The sequence below is a fragment of the Notechis scutatus genome, chromosome 1, assembly GCF_049901735.1.
Source record: "Notechis scutatus isolate UNSWTSFEM ecotype Mainland chromosome 1, rNotScu1.2, whole genome shotgun sequence".
Classification (NCBI taxonomy): Eukaryota; Metazoa; Chordata; class Lepidosauria; order Squamata; family Elapidae; genus Notechis; species Notechis scutatus.
Window position 1 is genome coordinate 18,399,576 of NC_142009.1, and position 21,140 is coordinate 18,420,715.

The 21,140-nt window shown below is 36.5% G+C and overlaps 1 protein-coding gene across 2 annotated transcripts in view; it reads left to right on the forward strand.

Annotated features, from left to right (window-relative positions):
- Positions 1 to 1,008: 1,008 nt before the first annotated feature.
- ANKFY1 (ankyrin repeat and FYVE domain containing 1) overlaps positions 1,009 to 21,140 on the forward strand; it is a 58,598-nt gene continuing 38,466 nt past the window's right edge. The window contains exons 1-4 of one of the 2 annotated variants that reach the window (XM_026672392.2): positions 1,009 to 1,098; positions 10,377 to 10,569; positions 13,791 to 13,909; positions 20,424 to 20,559. In XM_026672392.2, the coding sequence (XP_026528177.1) occupies positions 1,089 to 1,098; positions 10,377 to 10,569; positions 13,791 to 13,909; positions 20,424 to 20,559 (458 nt within the window). In that variant the 5' untranslated portion in view covers positions 1,009 to 1,088. Of the gene's footprint in view, positions 1,396 to 10,376; positions 10,570 to 13,790; positions 13,910 to 20,423; positions 20,560 to 21,140 lie in introns of both variants that reach the window. The other variant, XM_026672393.2, reaches the window with a different exon arrangement.

The window sequence follows — 21,140 nt, forward strand, 5'->3', positions numbered from 1 at the left end:
AGTATCCCACATAATGTGGTGGGCACTAGACTGAGGCTGTGCTAAACCAACTAGAGATAGAACTATCCATCACTTATTAGCTTTGTACTGTATATGAGAATTAGATGTGTTGGGAGTAGTATCTTACCCATTCAGTGCTAAACTATATTATGGCTTAACATGTTGCAACATGGCCTGAGTTATAGTTATGACTGGCTGAAAATTTTCTTGGCTTAATTGAAATGGGATTTTAACCACTTCTTGTAGTTATTATTCTAGAAAAAATAAACTGCATACAGTATAAAACTTTATATTCTGCATAGGCTGAAAAGGTTTTGCAGGTTTTTATAGTTTTTTCCCCCAAGTTGCTTTCTGTCAAAAAGCAAATATTTTAGCATTTGGATATTTATAGTATTTTATTTATATCTACAGGTTTTGTATAGTTTTATCTTTGTGGCAAATTTGGACAGCCAATGTTTTCTAAAAAAAATCAAATAAATAGAAATATTTTAATATTATTCATCAGAAACATTATCAAGGTAGAAAATGGGGAAAAAACTGCATTTGTTCAAAGATGCTTCGCATGCTTTCCTTTACAAAAGCCGTCATTAGAGAAAACAATGTTGGACTTTTGCAGTTGTCTTGTAGTCCTTAAAAATAAAATATAACGGTGAAAAAGAAAAAAATACCACAAATGCCAAGAAAGGTTTAAATTACGCCGATCTTAGAAAAAGCTTCAGAAGCACTATCACTAAGGTTCTTAAGTCTTCGTTCTGCTTAAGAAAAAGAATTTAAAAATTTTGTCCGAGGAAAAAGCAATCCCGTTTCATTTAGCAAGCTGAATTCTATGTATGCTTAAAAATACTGTGCCTTCGGCTTCTGAAAGTTAGAATTAGAAAACGGCGTTAGAGCCATTCAAAAGAAAGTAAACCTAAGTAAGCAGCCCACTGAATACAAACTTCCAAAGATTCTTGAGCAGACAGGCTATTGACGCTGAATGCGCTTGCGCACTCGATCGCTTGACTCCTTCCCTCCTTGGCCGCCGCCGCCACTCCACCCTCAAGCTCTGATATCGCGAGAGATCTGTCTGAGAAACGGCGGCGGCCAACATGGCGGAAGGTAAGCGAGATGGGGGTGGCGGCAGCAGCTGCAACTTGAGCGACAGAGTGGATTCGCCCTGAGGCGGTTTTATATGGGGTGGAGCATTTCCTTCGGGGTCTGTCGAGAAAAGACCGAAAAGAGGAGGGGCTGAAGGCGCCTTATCGACAGGGGTCATCTGTATTTTTGTGAACCAGGGGGCGTTACCTGGCAGGGAAAGAAAATCGAAAAACCTTTCCCAGCCTGACTTAAAAGCTGGTCGGACTACAACTCCCATCGCTCGTAACTAAAGTGATCTGCGGCGGAGGAAGATGAGAGGTGTAGTATAACGCCGGCAGACTAGAAAAACCTGGACTAAAGAAGGAGGGTCTCTGGGATTGGAGAGTGGGGAGGAGGAAGGGTGGAAGAGAGGAGGCGTTAAAAAAATCAGTGCATCTTTCAGAAATACCTTGCTTCTCAGTGTGATGTTCTCAGGCTGGATTATAGCTCCCATGCCTTATCTGGAGGTGGGCTGTGCCTACATTGTACTGAGAGATCTGTTAATGTTTTGCAGCCCACTAAGAAACATAATTTGCTTTATTTCATTCCAGTGATTGATTGGAGAAATTATTGGCTGGCAGTGATCTGTTGAATTTTAGAATTTATATCTGACAGAGGGTCTTTTGGGGGGGATGGATGCCTTAGAGTAAGTTTGTCACTTCTAGCTATGATTTACTTGGCAAGATTTGGTTTGGGATTGCCTGTTTCCTAGGGCAGGAGTCTGGGAGTTGAAGTCTGCCAGGCTTAAAATTGCCAAGGTTGGAGACCCCTGTCCTAGGGCTAAGAGTGAGTGACTGGGACTTGAACTTGGGGTCCTCCAGTTTCTAAACTGATACCTTAACCACTGCACCAAACTGGCTCTGATATTGAGAGAATGGAGAACTATTTTTTTTTTTTGCAAGGAGAGTACTTCCCTAAGAAAACTGTTTAACAATGATCCAGACTGTTAGTACAGTATGCTTAGCTCAGGTTTGCTTGAATTGACTGACAAAAATGCCCTTAAGTTTCTCTGCTTTCTTTCACATTATCTTCGACCTAATTATTAAAGTGGTACTGCCAGGAATTTTATCTAAACCTAAGACTTCCTCTGAGTTATGGTATATGGACGGAATAGCAGACAGAGATTACAATATCTGGGAACTCAGATTTCTCACTCCTAATTTTCAATGGTGGACTGTTGGTCCTCACTGTCCCAAAAAAGTCTGTCCTGGTTTTGCCTGAAAATATTGGAGATTAATTATGAACTTTCTACTTATAAAATGATAACTTTACTGTTTGGGCATGTTGGTTACATGGATTCTCCATATCTGCAAGTAAAAAATGTTCCCTGTATCAACCATCATACCAATGATCTTCTCACATATTTATACATGTTTTAGATTCCATTCTAGTCTGTGAAGCAGTAAAGGTTATGAAAATTCCATCCTTTTATAGTGCTTGTTGTATGATTATTTCTTCACAGTTTTAAAGTTCGTTGAACAAGTAAGTGGCCAGATTCAGCTGAATACGCCTAAATCACAATTTACAAGCCACATTGTAAACTAAAATCAAACTAACCAAGGTGTTGAATCTAGTTAGTGTATAATACCTATGAAAGTAAGGGGTTATTGGCCTAAAGGCACCTATGATCATTATAAAAAGGTAAAGGTTTCCCTTTCTGGGAACTCATGTCCCAGATATCTAGGACAGGGGTCTCCAACCTTGGCAACTTTAAGACTTGTGGACTTCAACTCCCAGAATTCCTCACCCAGCTAAGCTGTCTGAGGAATTCTGGGAGTTGAAGTCCACAAGTCTTAAAGTTGCCAAGGTTGGAGACCCTGGTCTAGGACATGGTGCTCATCTTCATTTCTTGGCCAAGGGAGCCAACCAAGATGCTTAAACCTAAATCCAGGTTAATAAAATAGTTATTAAATTCATGTAACATGAATCCTATCCCAATAAAGTGTTTGGCTTAATGTGATTGCTTGATACTTCCTTCCATAATGCAAAAATTGCACCTTCGTGCCCATCTCCTGTTGGTTAATTTGAGTTGTAAGGAAGTATTTTGGGAAAGAGTATTTTGGAAAAGGTTTCCTAAATGTGTAAGAATTTGAATTAATTATCCCAAACTGATTCTTGATTGCCCTAATTCTGAATAAGACTGAATACTGTATACTGAAAAGTAATTGGTCTCTTTAGAATATAATGAATGTATTTTATAACCTTTAAAGTGGAGGTGAATTGTTATTCTAGGCCTTTGTATTTTTACATAGGAAACTTTACTAATTTAAAATATGGTCCATTTTCCTGAAATCTTAAATATTTTTTGAAAGCAAACATGAAAACAGTACAGAAGCTGTTGTCAGTAGGTTGATGATTTTGCAGATTTTGACTTCCTCTTGCCAGAAGTCTGTGTTTTTCTTTTTAAGAAAGCATTCTTAGAGGAAAGGAAGAATTCTAGAATTTCACTGGAAGATGACCAACTTGTTCAGACTTCTTTTCCTCTTCTGCATTAAACACATGAGTGTGTTTGCTTCCTGTGCAGAAGTTTGGTAGATAGACAGCACAGCAGAAATGTAGGGGAGGTTTTGCAAAATAATTCTCTGAGGCATGGTTTTACAACAAATAAAGCTCTGTTATACTTTCATAAATTATTTGTGTTTATTTTTTTAATTTTTAAAAATTGCAGTGAATAAACAATTGTGAAGTAAAAGTATATGCAGCTTATCTTTAAACTATATGCAGTATGCATGTCATCATCTTAGAAAAGGCATCTCCTATGAATGCAATTAAGGCGAATGCCTCTTTAAAAAATAAGCTGCTGGCAGTTCTTGAAAGAAGTTATATGAAAAATAAGGCTTCAGAGTTCAGCCAATCAAACACATATTTGATTAATGACTAGAAGTATAATAGTATATCATTGTGTAGAACTACCTACTAGTGTTTTTCAAACAGCAGCTGTTGAATATTGAATATGTCTCTGGCTGAAGAATAGTTAAATTGTGTCATTTTTGGCAGATAAATCTAGACTTGGAAAATCACAGCTTCTTGGGCATCAGAAATGATATACTGGATTCCTAAAAGAAAATTTAAGACAAATACTGTGCACAGTATAAAACTATCTAATAATTGCCAGCAACTTGATGCCTTACTTTAAAAAGTATTATTGAGGTTTTAAAATCTGATTTAGTTTGTTTTTCCTAAAAAATAGCTTGTGTCTATCTGCAGATGTTCATAAAAGTATGTATACATGGCTTAAAAAAAATCAAATACTGTATATGGCAAACAAGTAGAATACCTGAAAGTGTTTAAAAATGATAAATAATAACGGGTTCTTAAATAATAACGGGTTCCAAAGGTGGGAATTTTAAAAGAGGCTTACACAGAAAAATGTTGCATTATCACTGTACAGTATCAAAATACCATAAGCAGGGCAGCAATGGAAGAATCTGATCTTTATAAATAGATCTTTATAAATCAAAATAGGCATTTTTAAATTTGTGCTTAGTATGTTAGAGGGATGGGGGAAAACATAACATGAGCTGAGCATTCCACCATGTAAGAATTGTTTGTCTATTAAACGTATATTTTTATATTTATCTTATTTCTTTTTTCTTATTACTTAAGAACTTTAAAGTATAAGCAAACAGGAAAAAAGAGATAAAGGAGTAAAATACAAATAAAACATTTCCAATATTTTCAGTACTCTGAATTATATTACCTCAACTTAGCCATTCTTTCATTGAGGGGAATCAAACACCTTTTCCCATAATACCGGCATATATATACACATACCCTTGCAACAAAGCATGTAAAGTATCAAATATATGAATAAGTTTAATAAAACTATCACATCTGTTTTTCTCTTTAACAATGTGTTTCAGACAATCCTGGGTTAAATGTAGGACCAGCTTTATTGGAGCTGCAGTTTGAGAATTTCCCCAGCCATCAGGGCCAAAGGTTGGGGATAGTCTCAAAGTTGTAGTTTAAGCACATCTGGAAGACACCAAATTGGGAAAGATGGCTTTACATAAATGAAAACTCACTTTCTGAAAATCCATAGGCTTTTTTGTATTTTATAGTTGTAACTTATTTCAGTAGTAGTTTATGTAAATAAGTAGTAACTGAGAAATTTCTCCAATGAATTTGTGTCTTTGTGTAGCTATAACATTTTTCAGCTAGTTAGTGACCAATGTCCAGAGATTATGCAGACAAAAGTATTAAATGTAAAGCTAACTCATTATTCAATAAAAGTTCTCTGATCAATACTGTAACCTTTGGTATCTGAAGGAAGGGAACTTGATTTTCTCAGAGTTCCTGGCTGTATTAAGCAGCATGTCAGTCTGAAAATTTTGGCAATTAATAACAGTTTGCTTCAGAGGCATAATTGATTTTTCCACCCCCTTCTGTCACCCAGATAGGAATTTTGTTCTTGTGTTTGTAAGAATGTCGGTATCTGTTTAAGTTGAAATGTTTGTAAGAATGATGTAGTTGAAGTCCATCCAGCCTTGCTAGAAGAAAAGTGTTTCTGCTTATCATTGTAATTTTGTAGATATCTAGGAAATGTTTTGATATTTTTATTGTCTATTGATCTAATCTCACATTGAATACTGTGTTAAGAATTATTCAGGCAAACTGGAGCAGATGCAAAGAAAGACACAGAAATGATATAATTGGCGAACTGGAAACAAAATGTTGAGACAATTAGACATATTTAACTTTGAGGAAAATGATAAGAGTTGTTTTTCCTCACCATAGCATTCTTCAAGTACCTAAACAAATGTTAGATAGGAAAATACTAAGTTCTATTGTCTATTATTTTTGAGTGCTGAATATGAGTGATGCAGGCAGATTCCAGGTGAATATTAGGAAAACAATTCTAAAAATAGGGCAGTTATGGCTATTATCAAAGGAGAAAGAAAGCTTTTCTAGACTTGATGTGTTCAGGTAGACATTAAATTTTGAGGACATTTTAAACTGAGCATGGAGCTGAACTCAATGACTTATCTGACCTCTTACTCATAAACTACTGTTGAACACATATGCCATTTAGAGACAACTAAGAAAGAAAGCTTACTAAAATAATGTTTAATTTTTTCATTTGTTTCCCATTTTTATAGATAACTCAAAGGCAAAATACAATACTTCTTTCTCCTCCTATTTTCCCCACAGTGACAACCCTGTGACATGAGAGAGAGAGGGGGGGGGGCAAAGTCACCCAGCCAGATTTGATGCCTAAGACCAGGACTTGAAGTTATTCTCTCCTGGCTTCTAGCCTGGTGCCTTAACCTATTTAATTTTTTTCTTCACCACTGACCTCCTTTAAATACCTTTTGTGGCCACAGACCATAGCTACAGACCCCCAAGATTTAAATCATTGCATTTCTTCAAGCCTTTTGTGGAACCTCCGTAACAACCTTGTGACACCGCCCCCGGGGTCCACAGACCACAGGTTGAGAACCACTAGATCATACTGACTTACCTGCTGTTATTTATTTTTATTTATTACATTTTTATGCCATCTATCTCCCCTACAAGATGACTCTGGGCGACTCACCATTTTTAAGGATGTTTTAGGACTAGATTAGTTTTCAAACTTTTGTTTTCTGCTGCCATAAATTCTGCTTACCACTTCAATATTTCACAGAAGAGAAGCCAGGGAAGGAAAAATCCTTTACTGACTGGCTTCAAATGACACACTGAACCTGTGGTTTATTAAATATGTCAATATTAAGCTGCAATATCTTACAGCAATCTCGTTTAAATATTGCTGATCCCTTATATAAACTGCAGTAAAGGTTTTACCTAAAATACAGGACTAAGACTAATTCACATTGTGACTTAGTATGATAAGTACAATCCATTGAGATGGATATCTTTGCTAAATACTTTATTTAACAATTAATGTTGAACATGGAATCCACTAAGTGTGAAATTCTTATTTATTAAGTTTTATTGTAGGGTTTTTCCTTGGAGCTGGCCCTTTTTATCAAAGTTCTATTGTACTCCCCCCCCTTTACTTTCTTGAAATTTAATCTCAAAACTGAGTAACAATGCTAGACCACATATTTCATTCAGATTCCTGAACACATTAGAAACAAGTTGCTACCATGCTATGACACAACCCCCACTAGTATTTGCAACAAGTTAGTGTATTATATGTTGTACTGATTGACCCTGATCTTTACCCTATTTAGAAATAACATTTACAAGTGAAAGAATTGGCCTAGAGAAGTTTTGGAACTGTATATAGATTTTCTAATACTGGAGTTTAGGCTCTTAGTTAATGTGATGATGCAATTTTTTTTTGTTTATGTAAAAGGATTTTATATATATTGATAGTTTTTATATTACTGCTGTAAAAATCAAGGAAATATTCTGTCTCTTATGTTTTCTCAATCTTTGGTGCATTGCATCAAAACACATGTTATATCTGTGATTTTTTTTAAAGAAAATCTTGCTGTGGCTTGATAGAAATGGGTTTTGCTGTTGGGTTTTGTAAGTGAAAAATTGCTAAAGGAGTGATATATCTTTACCATTGTAAGATACTGCAAATTGATTCAGTATCTGAGCATCCTGACTAAGCTGCCCTCATACATGGTTGTTGTGTGCTGAACAGTTGGCTGAAATTGTATGCAGAACTCTCCCATCACCTATATTATTAGGCCAATGCATCAAGATCTAGAAGGTTTCCTCCTTTGAAATGATTCTCAAGTTTTGTTTTGTTTTGGCAATTATGAAAGGTAGCAAGTACATATTTTCCCAGCTTTTCTGCGAGCAGCAGTAAGAGAATTACAGAATCAGACCAAAGACCCATTGAGTCCAACATTCTCTGTCAAAATTGGATTCCTTTTGAAAATTCACAGACATGGATATGAGAAAGATAGCTGCCCTTTCCCGTCACTTCACTTCACAGAAACTATTTAAGATATGCAGTTTAAGAGCTAGTATATACCCATTCAGATTAGTTATTGTTGCTAAACTGAGACTTACATAAATTTGCCTTAGTCCCCCTTTACAACTTTCTAAATTGCAGGCCATCATTACATTGGATAACACAAGGTGGTTTCTTTAATATTATGGAAAAAATCTCTTTATTGGTCTAGAATGCCAACACATTTAATTTCAGCGAGCAATCCTGAATTTGAACATGAGAATGGGGAAAAATTAATTTTTGCTCATATCTTCATTTTCATGACATGCTGTAGCTTGTAGCATAAAAAACTCTAAATGATGTAATCTTTTCTCATAAGGAAGATGATTGTTTTATTAGGGATACAATATTTTTAAAGAAGTACTAGACATACATGTGAAATTTGCTGAACTAGAATTGTAGGAATTATACTGTTAACATATTCAGATAGTCCCAGATTGGAAGAAATTGCAGTAGAAATTCAGTCCTGCTTTTTACTTCTATAACTAGCAATGTTCTTCCCTGAAACTATGAGTCTTCTACAAGTATAGTACATATGGAATATCCTTAATTTAAGTCTTGTCATTGATCTGATAGGAAGTAGGTTTCCTGATTATCAGATAGGGGTCTCTAGAAACCTTGAATTATCCTTACTTGATTTTTTGGTTTCAAATTTCTTAATTTTGATGGTTGACTGATAATTTGGAGATGTGATACTAGTTAGGAAAAGAAGGGGAGATTACATTATGAAATACTTTAACAGTATAATCCAGGGATCTTCAAAACTTGACAGCTTTAAGACTTCTGGACTTCAACTCCCAGAATTCCTCCTCTAGTCATGTTAGCTCAGGAATTCTGGGAGTTGAAGTCCACAAGTCTTAAACTTGCCAAGTTTGAAGACCCTTGGTGTAATCCTTTGGATGCCAATTGAGAGGAAAATCCCATTGTATTCAATATAATTTACTCAAAGTAGGGATGATTAGAATTACAATGAAATATTGCAAATTAATAACAGCCTTACATCCATAGGACCAGACCTATAGAATTCACTCAATTTTGTATTCGGCATTTGGTGGTGCTACTTTGCAACAAGCTATCTGAGTCATTTGTCTATAGATCATGCATTTTGCTGATGGTGTAGAACTAACAACTTTTATGTTTTCAGAATTGGCTGAGAATGAGAATAGACTATTTCTCTTTATCACTAATGCTAGGTATATTATAGGTATCATAAAAGGTGTAGTAGTTAAGGTGCTTGTCAAGGAACTGCATAGCAGTTGTCCGAATGAAGTCAGAGACACTGATACAAAATAGTGGTTTTATGTAAATAATTATATTTTACATTTATATTTACAGCAGACAACATAGTCAGGACATCATGAGGTAAATCAGCACACACAGCACAAAGAAGAAAAAGGTGGGGAAAAGGGTAACAGCCTCTTTTCATCTACAGCGTAGATTGCCTCATGCATGAGCCAGCACTCTCCAGCCTATTAACTACAACTGTGTGCCCTGGCCCACTGTACAATTTACTGTTCCAGTTACTAAATGTAATATCGTAACAGTGCTGGTGTACAAACCAGGACATTGTGGGTTCTAGGTCTCCTTTTGGCCTGAAAGCTGACTGGGTGACTTTGGACCAGTTACTTTCTGTCAGCCCAACCCAATTTACAGGGTTGTTATGGGGAAAATAAGAAGCAGGAAAATTGGATATTTTCTCTGCCATGAGTTATACATAGAAAGTTGAGAAGTAATTGTTAAAGGGGTAACAATTCTGGAACAAGTATCACTCTAGCAATGCTGAAATTAATGAAATTATCCTTAGTTAATTTCAAAAGACAGTTTTACTTGGAACAGCTTACATCCTGCATTGACATCTTTAATATTATTAAACATAACATCTGCCTATCCTAGGTCCTTGGGAAGGACTTGATCCAATCTAAACATTTGGCTGAGTACATGATCAACAATGATAATATAAACTGATACTTCGTGTCACTTTCACAGATTCTGCAGCCTGTACAGACCAGAGACTTCATAGTTGAAAAAATTGATTTAAGGTGGAAACATTTCTTCCTCTTTTCATAACATGTCATCTGGATTTCAAAGGATTGTTGGACTTCCATGATCTTGGAATCATTTGGATCAGTCCTAAAAATGGCAGTGCCAGACAGTGAATGTGGATTGTTGTTTTTTTCTATGACTAATCATGGCTATCTTAGTTTGCATGTGCCTTGCTAGTATTGTCTACCTTTCACTGGTCCCAGTTGAGAACAATTTAGCTATTAAACTGGGGTCTTGTTCAAGCAAGTCATGTGTTATACTATTCAGTTATGGGTTTTTTGTTTTTGTTTGCTTATTTTTGCAGAAGAGGTGGCAAAACTGGAAAAACACTTGATGCTTCTCCGTCAGGAATATGTCAAACTGCAGAAAAAACTGACAGAAACAGAGAGAAAATGTACCCTCCTAGCAGCTCAGACAAACAAAGAGAATGCCAGTGACTCTTTCATCAGTCGACTGCTTACCATTGTGGCAGAATTGTATGAGCAGGAGCAATATAGGTAAGAGATTCCTTAAAAATGGTAGAGATACCATGGGTGGTTCCTGTGGTATAACATTATTAATAATAGCACAGTCAGGGTTTGTTACAACCAATACTCAAATTACAAGTCTTGGCAACCAAAGAATCAAGATTCAGGTCTAACAAAATGCTTTTATTACAGATAATAGAGAAGCTTTTAAATTAGCTTATGGACAGGAATTTGTCTCTGTAGCTTATGCACCTGAGACAAATTCCTTGTTCAATCACACCTTAGCCGATAAAGAATCCTATCCTATCCCCATTCCCATTTCCATCCCCATTCCTATCCCCATCCTAACCTAATCCTATCATCCTTATTTCTAGTTCCTTCCTAATTTCTATTTTTATTTCTTCTATTTCTATTTTGAAAGCCTGCTGCAGCATACCCAAGGTTCAAATTTTGTATCTCACTCTCTTTCTCTTGCCCATATATTTAACAGACTAAGAGCTGTTTCTTTCTCAGTAGGTGAAGCAGTTGTTATTGTGATAAGCTCCATACTTCTCAATTTACAGCTCATTTAGCAACTCTTTGAAGTTACAATGGCACTCAAAAAAGCGAGTTAGAACCAATCCTCACGCTTGTGACTATTGCAGCAGTCCATGATCAAGTCAGGTATTTGGCAACTGGCATCTATTTACAATGGTTGCAGGGTCATGTGATCACCATTTGTGACCTTCCCAGCCAATCTAAGTCAATGGAGAAAGCTGGATTTGCTTAACAATCACGTCATTCATATAACAACTGCAGTGATTCACTTGACTGCCATGCCCAAAAAAGTCATAAATTGGGCACGACTCATTTAACAACTGCTTTGCTTAGTAACAAAAATTCTGGCCCCAATTGTGGTTGCAAGTTGGGGACTCTCAGTAATCTAGTTTGAGTCTCTTTGCTTCTGGATATACCCCTCTGAATCTCATAAGCACATTGGCTGCATTCATACATGCTTAATCTTTTTATGAAATTACCCCATTTTCCATGTTCACTCATTAAACTATAACCGAATATACAAAATTGCATCCTTTTAGTTAGGATATCACTAACTAAACTTAGCATTTTTTGTGAATTTATCTGCCAGGTGTTTAATTATATATAAACACAGCCATTGTGCATTATGGTTTATCAGTTGATTAAATAGAATTTTTGTTGATTGATTCTGAATGCTAATGATGAAATTAATATGATTTGCCTCCATCATCTAAATTTTAAACTTTACCATCTATAGTCCTCATTGACATTTAAATCTCCAGTTTCTTAAGTTTTAGCTTTTAATTAAGTATTCATTACCAACTATGGACTTCTAGCTGCCTTTTTCTTTTTACTGGGTGTAAGGGAAATGTAAGGGGAAAATAATGAATAATCATTTTTCCTCTCTATTTATGAGTGTACTCTTTTCTTTAGAACACCATAAAGGAATTGGATTAAATTCAGGGAGAGCAGCTAATAAAATACAACTGTGAAGGGGGATTTATATGAAAATGTGTTATTTGAATAGAATTTATAAATTAGATCGAAATACACAAGAACTAGGTTGCTTTTGTGCATTAGAGTTTCAAGTTGTGGAATTACATTCAAACTATATTTTCAAAAGACTGAGGCTTATCAGAAGCTATTCTGAGCATTATTTTGGTGTATTTTCTTGAGGGATGCATTCTTGAAAATGAACTCCACACATGAGAATGAGCAGAGTAGAGGATTAATGGCAAGGCCATCTTTCATAACTAGTGGATCATGTAAAAATAATGGCTGGACAGGAAATATTTTCAGTCTGTTAAAAACACTTGGTGGGTTAAATTACTAAGCTAAACAGTGGGTGTAACATTTCGTAATTTTCCTGTAACAGCATTTCTCTTTTTTCTCCCAAGAAAATGCAGAGTAATGATAGCTCTTGAATAAGACTTATACATTTTGAAGAAAATTGAGTTTTATGAAATTAGTCTGAGGGCCATAGCTCTGAGGTAGTAAATGCTGTTCTTAAATTACAATTAGTATATTAATACAATTACAAACTTAATACATGAATGCAACATATATGTGTATTGTCTTAATGCTGAGCTAGGTAGTACTTTGTTTTGCTGGTTAAAATATTTTGAATTAAATATTTATTGTGAGTGATTTATCCTTTTGGTATGTAAGTCCTTTTTGCTCTGCAAAAACTAGAAATTTCATTTCATATTAGTGTGTTTTTATTGTGTATGTTTTCAGCATTTTTATTTCATATAAAATATCTGCCCAAATTAGTGGGAGATCTTTTTTTATTGATTTTAGTTTTAACAGTGGATGGTAAGGAATCATGGTGGCTGAGTGGTTAGTATGCAGTATTGCAGGCTAACTCTGCCCACTGCCAGGAATTCAATCCTGACCAGTTCAGTCTTCCATCCTTTCCAGTAAAATGAGGGCCCAGATTGTTGGGGGCAATATGCTGACACTGTAAACTGCTTAGGGCTGTAAAGCATTATGAAGCAGTATATAAGTCTAAGTGCTATTGCTATGGTAGTATTGAAAATGCTTGCCAGTTTTGGAGCTATCACTTTTGGCCAGAAATGTGGAAATATTGTGCCACTGAAAAGCTTAAGGCTTGCTGCTGAAATTTGATGGCATATGTGAGAGGTGATAAGAGAAATCTCTCTCTCTCTCTCTCTCTCTCTCTCTCCCTCTCTCTCTCTCTCTCTCCCCCTCCCTCCCTCCCTCCCTCCCTCCCTCTTCCTCTGTCCCCCCATGAATCAAGAGTATCTTTATTTTAAAAGATGTGATGACTGACTCTCGTTGTCATACTGTTATATTAAGATTTGCAAACAAAAATAGCCAGAATTACCTGAAAATGCAGCCCTTTAAAATATTTTTTTCCTGAATAGAGAAGGGGATTTTACCTGGCTTCCCAATGTTTTTCTTCTGTGTGGGTGGCTTAGCCCTTAGTTTTATGCTTGCAAATAATAAGCAATGAGAAGTATTAGTTATCATCCTTTTTTCTTTTTCTTTTGCTTGTCAGTCTCTGAGCAGATGTTTTCTAGAAATGTGAAAGAAGAAATTGCTTTAGGGTCTCAGGCATTATAAAGACCTGAAAACTAGGTCAAAGTACATGGAAAGCACCCATATTTTACTATGTCCCCACTGCAACTTATCTGATTTCTTCCAGTTTGATATTGTGGTTAGCAGAGTACCAAGTCATCTAATCCAAAGTTATGTTTGTTCTGTTCCTTCAGTGACCTGAAGATCAAGGTGGGAGACAGGTACATCAGTGCCCACAAATTTGTATTGGCAGCCCGGAGTGAAGCTTGGAGTCTGGCCAACTTAGTGTCAACAGCTGAGCTAGATCTGTCAGGTTAGTGCTGTGTATGAGCGAGAGATTGGAGAAGTATTCACTGCCTTGGGAAGATTAATAAAAACATAAAATGCCTTTGGGAGAAGAGGTTACATTTTTATCCTTCAAGACGAGATACTCAGCTTGCAAAAATGGTACTCAGTCTTCTAACTATGAAGCATTTGTCTTTCAAACATGCTAAGGGTTTAGTGTCAGTTAAGTTGGAAGCTTATAGTTCTTTAATTTTAATGGCATGGGTGTTAGGTATGATGGTTTTTTTTCATCTTGTTAAATAGTCTCTGAGACAGCAAGGAAATCAAGTGGTTGAAGATAACTGATTATTCCTTTGGTTTTCACAATTGCTTTCTGAAAGCATAAATGTCTATTCTGTAAGGCAACTATTGCAATTCTAGCATTTTTACCTTTAGAAGCGTAAGTTAGGTACTTGGCCACTTTTCTGTTTTGTTTGGTTTTTTTCCTCCCTGAATGAGAACCTTGTCAAAAATTCATGACTCTTCCCTAAAAGCTAGAATCTGGGATGAGACTACTGTCTAAGAGAAATGCTCTGAACTGACATTTATATGAGATAAATAGAGCTGCTGGGATTTATGCTGTAAAATAAGTCATTTTAAAACACTTTAGGATATGTCAAGCTTCATACTGGATAGTAGTTTTATATTTTCCTAGCCAACATATTGAATTATGCTTTCTTTCTCCATTCAGGGCTCAGATGTTTCAGACTTTTTTTCCTCCCTACCTTTTTAATTTCTGTGCTTTTATGTTTATTAATTGTAATGAATTGTAATTTTGTTTCTATATCTAATGATTTGTATATACCACTTGAAAATGAGTGCATGAGAAGCAGTATAAAAACAGGCAAATAAATAAATAAATACAATTATTCATTTATTATACGTGGACAAGATCTTGGGAGACTGGGCAAAGAGACACTGCCAAGGGAATGGTCAAATAAGAGACAGCATACCCTTCAGTTGGATAGTGGTTGGGGCAAGAGTCTCAGAAGAGACCCTCCCTAGTTTCTCAGGCTGTATAGGAGAAGGAGGAGAGGATTGTACTTTCAGACTTGCAAGATTTTGTCAATGTAGTGTGTGTGTGTGTGTGTGTGTGTGTGTATGTATGTATGTATGTATGTATGTGTATATGTATATGTATATGTATATGTATATGTATATGTATATACTTGTATGCTTGCACTGGCATGAAGCCGAAAGCACCAGCCTGAGGATGGCGAGTGGGACCTCACCAAAGCGTCACCAAGATACTCTTAATCTTACACGGGAAAAGACCCGAACACACACACACACACACACACACACACACACACATATTTGTTTTCTTAAGTTTTCGCGGGTACTTACATGTATGGCATTCAGCTTTGTTCGGGTATTTTCCCACGTCATAGTAGTTGTGCTTTTAAAGTTGTAGTGACGTTTCAGCAGAATCTCATCTGCCATCATCAGGTGTGTATATATATATATATATACACACACACACATACAGAATCGTAAAGCCTACAAACTTGAACTTTGGCATGTATGCTTCTCTTGGCTTCTAGGTGCTCACTAAGAAAGGATTTTTCAAAATGACCATCAGAGCTTTCGTATTTTGTATATTATTATTAACACGCTCTGATGCTAAGGAGTTCTACTCCCCCTCTCCACCTGAAAAGAAATCTGTTCCAAATGCAAAACACAAGCAGAGGGGAGGAGTTTCAGTTTTAGTTTCACAGCACCAAGCAGCTTTAGTACAGAACAGTTAAGCTAAGCCATGCCCAGGTTCCTTGCTGTTTCCTTACTCACACAGCAAATACTGCTTCAGTTTTCAAAAAGCCCTCAACTCACACATTGACAGGATGCTAGCCAGATGAATACTAATGGATGCTAGTAGGCAGTGGCACAATTTCCCCCCCCCCCTATTTTCCTCCCCAAAAAGTAAGCCCAATCACATAATTTCATAGCAAAGCACGGGTATAGAGCATGGAACATAAAGTAGAATTAGCTTATCTAGTTACGATTTCTATCTGGTTTATCCCAGGAGACTGACATTAATGTACAGGTAGTCCCAGACTTACAACCTTTTGTTTAGTGACCGTTTGAAGTTACCATGACATTGAAAAAAAGTGATTTATGACCGATTTTCATACTTACGACTGTTATAGAATCCCATGGTCACATGATCAGAATTCAGGCCCTTGGCAAATGACATATATTTATGGAAATTGCACTGTCCTAGTGTCATGTTTTTTGTAAGGTGTTCCCAGCCAGCTTTCAATAAGCAAAAGTTGATGTGGAAAGCTGGATTTGCTTAATGGTTGCATTATTCATTTAACAACCATAGTGATTTGCTTAACAACTATAGCAAATAGGTCATAAAATGAGGCAAAACCCACTTAACTATCTTGCTTAGCAACAGAAATTTTGGGCTTTTATTATGATCATATATTGAGGACTACCTGTATCAATCTTTAACACTGTATTGCTTAAAAATGTTGCTTAAAAATAACTGATTATAATGAGAAACCTTCCTTAATATTTTTCCATTTACTTTTTTTTTCCTCACAGTAAATTTCTGTATCTTAAAATGCATTGGGTTCCACAGCACTAATTTCATAAAGAGTGAATACACTACCCCTCAGATTGAAATTGCCCTAAGTTATTAGTTGATTCAGATAGGCAGTTTTATAGGTTTACATGTACATTGCCCAAATAGCACAATCATTAACATCTGCTAAAATTAGTAATAGTGGTATATAACTTGTGTGTGATAAAATTACTAAAGCCTATGTAAAGGTAATTTGAAATTTTATACTATTCTGATCCTCTGTAACTATATAAAGAAAGGGTATAATATTAAATTGTTGGGTTGTGAAATGTTCACAGATATAATTGCCAAATCAGATTCTCAATTTGAGTACATCTTTTATAGCACAGAAAGGCTCTATATAGATTTATCCAAAAGTTAGTCTTGTTGATTTTTCTAGGAAGTACTTCTGAATAAATAGATATGGGACTTCATTGGATTCCCTGCCCCCAGCATTTTGTAATTTATTTCAGGAAAAGCCACTGTTGAGGTGCAATGAGGGCTATTTTAAAATAAACCTGATATTCTGAAAGCTTTATACTGGTTGAGTTACAGTTCTAATGCATGTGACTTGGTCTAGTATAGACTTGTGGTCAAATTTCTTTTCAGCTCCATTGGTAACTGAGTAGGGTAGGACAGTGCAGTTCCCCCTTCATAATAAGCCACATTTGTTCACACAACACAGTAAGCTACAATCTACAGTTTGCAGTGGCTGGGTTCATACAGGATGCTAAGGCAAATCCAAATCCACATTTGACTCTTGTAGGCAACGATTTGATGGACCTGATTTTTATGTTAGATCAAATGGATAATGATTTGAAGATAGAGGACACTGTAATCTGTCTTTTTTCTAAGATTTTTTTTGTCATTTTTTTTTGTCATTTGTCATTTCATTACCATCCAACTTGTTGGTATCTACTGTATGGCTTCTGAAATGGAGGCAGCAGTTAGGGTCTGACTGATATCCAGCAGACATTCCTGATAGTTTGGAAAGCAGTTCTACCACATACCAAGCTCTGGAACGCAGAGATGATAAGAGCATTAGATATAATTACACCTGAGTGGCCTCTTGAGTGTTTATGGCTCTTTCATAATTTTGTGTGGTTTTGTGGGTTAACTGTATCCCTTTAATCCTTTTTAATCAGAGTAAACATTATTATAAATACCTATTGTGAGCTGACTACACAATACATGTTTTCCTTCCTTGAAACAATTTACTGGTAGAATTAATAATTTTTCCTCACCCATTTTTTTTAATAGATGCACAAAATATATTGGGCTGAGAGCAATGTCCAAAAGGAAACCACGTACTGGTATATAGCCAACTGTGGATTTGAGTTAGGTTCTGTCCTTTTTTCTGATAGGATCTACTGCCCCAATTAGCTAGTCTAATCCCCATGAAAATAGGAATTTGAAGTGTTTTCATACCAATGTCACTTGCTTATAGCCTATATTCTGATGTTGAAATATGATGAATGGAGAGAGAGTTGAAGAGAACCAGTCAAATAATATCAGGGATTGTAATGCCTTTGGGGTATTTGAACAAGGACTGCTTATTAAACCTCATAAAAAGGTAGCACATATTATGGCTGTCTCGTCCCATATGTCCCTGGCTGTAAGACCCCTTCTAATATTAGTACTACAGCCAGCATTCATCTTGCAACAGTTATAAATATCACTAATAGTATTGCTATTACTAGTTTCTGAGGTTCATGAGTTGGCCCCACCTTGTGTTAATTTCTAAAGGTTCACAGCAAGCAGTGTTATCATACACTGCTTTTCACCCCTGCAAAGTAAATGCCAATAGCTCTTTCAATTTAAATCATTACATCATTAACATCTTGGCCTTAAAAGAGTAGCTGTGGGAGCATAAGTAATGAGAATCTGTTTATATATTCATTTATTTCTAAATGTATGTTTAATAAACATACTATGACATATGTTTAGTTTATGTTAACAAATCTTGCAGCTTAAAAATTTGACAAAAAAGCATAAAAGTAAGGAATAAAAGGCACTTGTTAATTCATGACAGTACTATACTATTGGTGCCTTACTGCTTTGCAGATGTACTCATTGTTTTAACAAATGTTAAACTAAAGCAATATTAAATCAAAAATTTGTCACTCATTCTGTTAATGTTTATAATAGGATCCATAGGCTCCGAGAATTTGTACAACATTGGACAAAGGGAATATCTTAAAATAACAAATCAATATTTTAAAAATAGAGCTCTCCTGAACATTATTTTTATTTATTAATTACCCCCTCTTCAGTCTGAGATGGTCCAAGATTATTTATAGATCCATCAAAAGAGGGCAAACTTCATTGGAACTTGACAATTGGAAAAAAGGGGATGAGAAGTAAAAAGAGAAAGGCTTGTATTTTTACATTTTTGATAGCAAATATGTGTAACATTGTAGCCAAAGATTATACATTTTTCCTTACCAAAAAGGGATTAATCAAATAATAGTGTCATCAATAAAAGACATTGACAAGGCATTCCGTAGCTGAACAAGCTATGGAATTAGATTATTGTTTATGATTTATAAGTTATATCTTGATAAGAATAGAGCATCCTTATTTTTATTTATCAATAAACCTTTTTCTGTGGCTGAATTCCCACAACAAAATAGGCTACAGATAATCCTTGAGTTATGACTGGTTGCTTACAACTGTTCAAAGTTACCACAGACCCCTCTCCCCTAAAGGTATTTACAATCCGGTTTCAAGGTTATGGCCACTGCAGAACCTGTGCTGTTGTTCACCCTTAGGGATGCTACAATACCCCCGATTTATCTCCTCCATCTATCCCACAGGCCTCAGCCTGTTCTGAAGCTGGCCACTCAGCCATGTAAAGTAGCCTCAAGAATCAACCGTGGCACCTGAAGTGCAGTTGCAGTCTGTAGGCTAAGGCTTACTTTCTATCCAGCCCCCGATAGCCTCCCCAGGCTTACCCCCGCTGCCTGCTGGTCTTTTCTCTAGGCCTCTGTGCCTAATTGAATGTCTGGCTTCAGAGTGGCCAAGGCACAGGGAAATCCTGAGGGTCAGGGAGCTGAGCATCAGGTGCTTCCAGGGTGGAACTGATTACCATATTTCATGAAAAACTTTGAATATATGAAGTCTTTGAGTTACGATCACAATTGAGCCCAAAATTTATGTTGCAAAGTGAAATATTTGTTAAGTGAGTTTTTCCCCATTTTACAACTTTTCTTGCCACAGTTTTTGAATAAATCATTGCATTTGTTAAGTTAGTAACATGGTTGTTAAGTGAATCTGGCTTCCCCAATGACTTTGCTTGTCAGAAGGTCACAAAAGGGAATCACGTGACTCCAGGACACTGCAACTATCATAAACATCAGCCAGCTGCCAAGCTTCTGAATTTGATCATGTGACCATGGGGATGCTGCAACAGGTGTAAGTGTGAAAAATGATCATAAGTCACATTTTTCAATGCTGTAACTTTGAACACTCAGTAAATGAACTGTTATAAGTTGAGGACTACCTGTTACTCGATCACTTCTTGAGATTCATTATCTGCAATAATAGAGACCTAGCTGTAGTAGATCTACTCTTAAATCTCTTGTCTTTCCAAATCGCCTGTTGATAAGTCCATTTGTACTGACATTGGTTGGGTTTATCTGCTGTGCTAAGCCAACAACTTTTTTTAACATGGTTTTTCTCAGTAAGGCACAATTGCTTGGAATCGTAGAGATGCCAAAACCAAAAAATACCGTACTTGGCTACAGTCTGATCTTTGTCTATGCCAGCGTTTCCTCCTTGGATTGGTTGGTTGAAGACGGGTGCTGATTGGCACTGACCAGGGGTCTGAATTTTACTTATTGTTTCTTTATTGATGGGTGTTAAAGCTACTCTCCTGCAAAGCAAAACAGTGTTTCTCCCCATAGGACTATAATAATTAGTGCTCTTCCACCAGACGCTGATCCCGAGGTGGCCATGGCAATGCTGCGTTGGATTTACACAGATGAGCTGGAGCTGCGAGAAGACGATGTATTCCTGACAGAGCTGATGAAAGTAGCAAACAGGTTTCAGCTGCAACTCCTCAGGGAAAGGCAAGCTTCTGAATGAGTTGTGGTACCTCTGTTTTAATTAGCATGGCATGGCTATTTTACCCAATGTGAATTGTTGTTATTTTGCCAGCTCCTCTGGGAACTGACAGCAGACTAGAACTTGGGTCTCCCCATCTCTAGTTCAATATCATCATAGCATACTAGCCTTATTTCTACTGACAGGTCAGGCACCAGGGAGTCAGAGCAAGCAAACAGGAGTTTTCCAAAGAGGCTGTTGAGTTGTGGAGCTGATGTACTAATCATTTGGCTTGATTGTATGAGGCCAGATTTTGTGGATGAAGTTAAGAATGTACCTACATTAAGAGGATAGTTCAGGTCTCTCTTGAAGCTGTTAGCAGGATGAGAACTGTTGGATGAGAAGGAAAAGAAAGGATATTCAAGATGAATATTAGAAGAAATTTTCTGATGAAAATAGCTATTATAAACAATGGAACCATCTATTTCAGGGGGGGTCACACTCAAGGCCCAGGAGCTGGAGCCGGCCAGGGTGCTTAGATCTGGTCCGTGGGGCTGCCCCACAGTGTCTCTGCCAGTGAAAACAGAGCTCAGGATGGCCTGTGTGC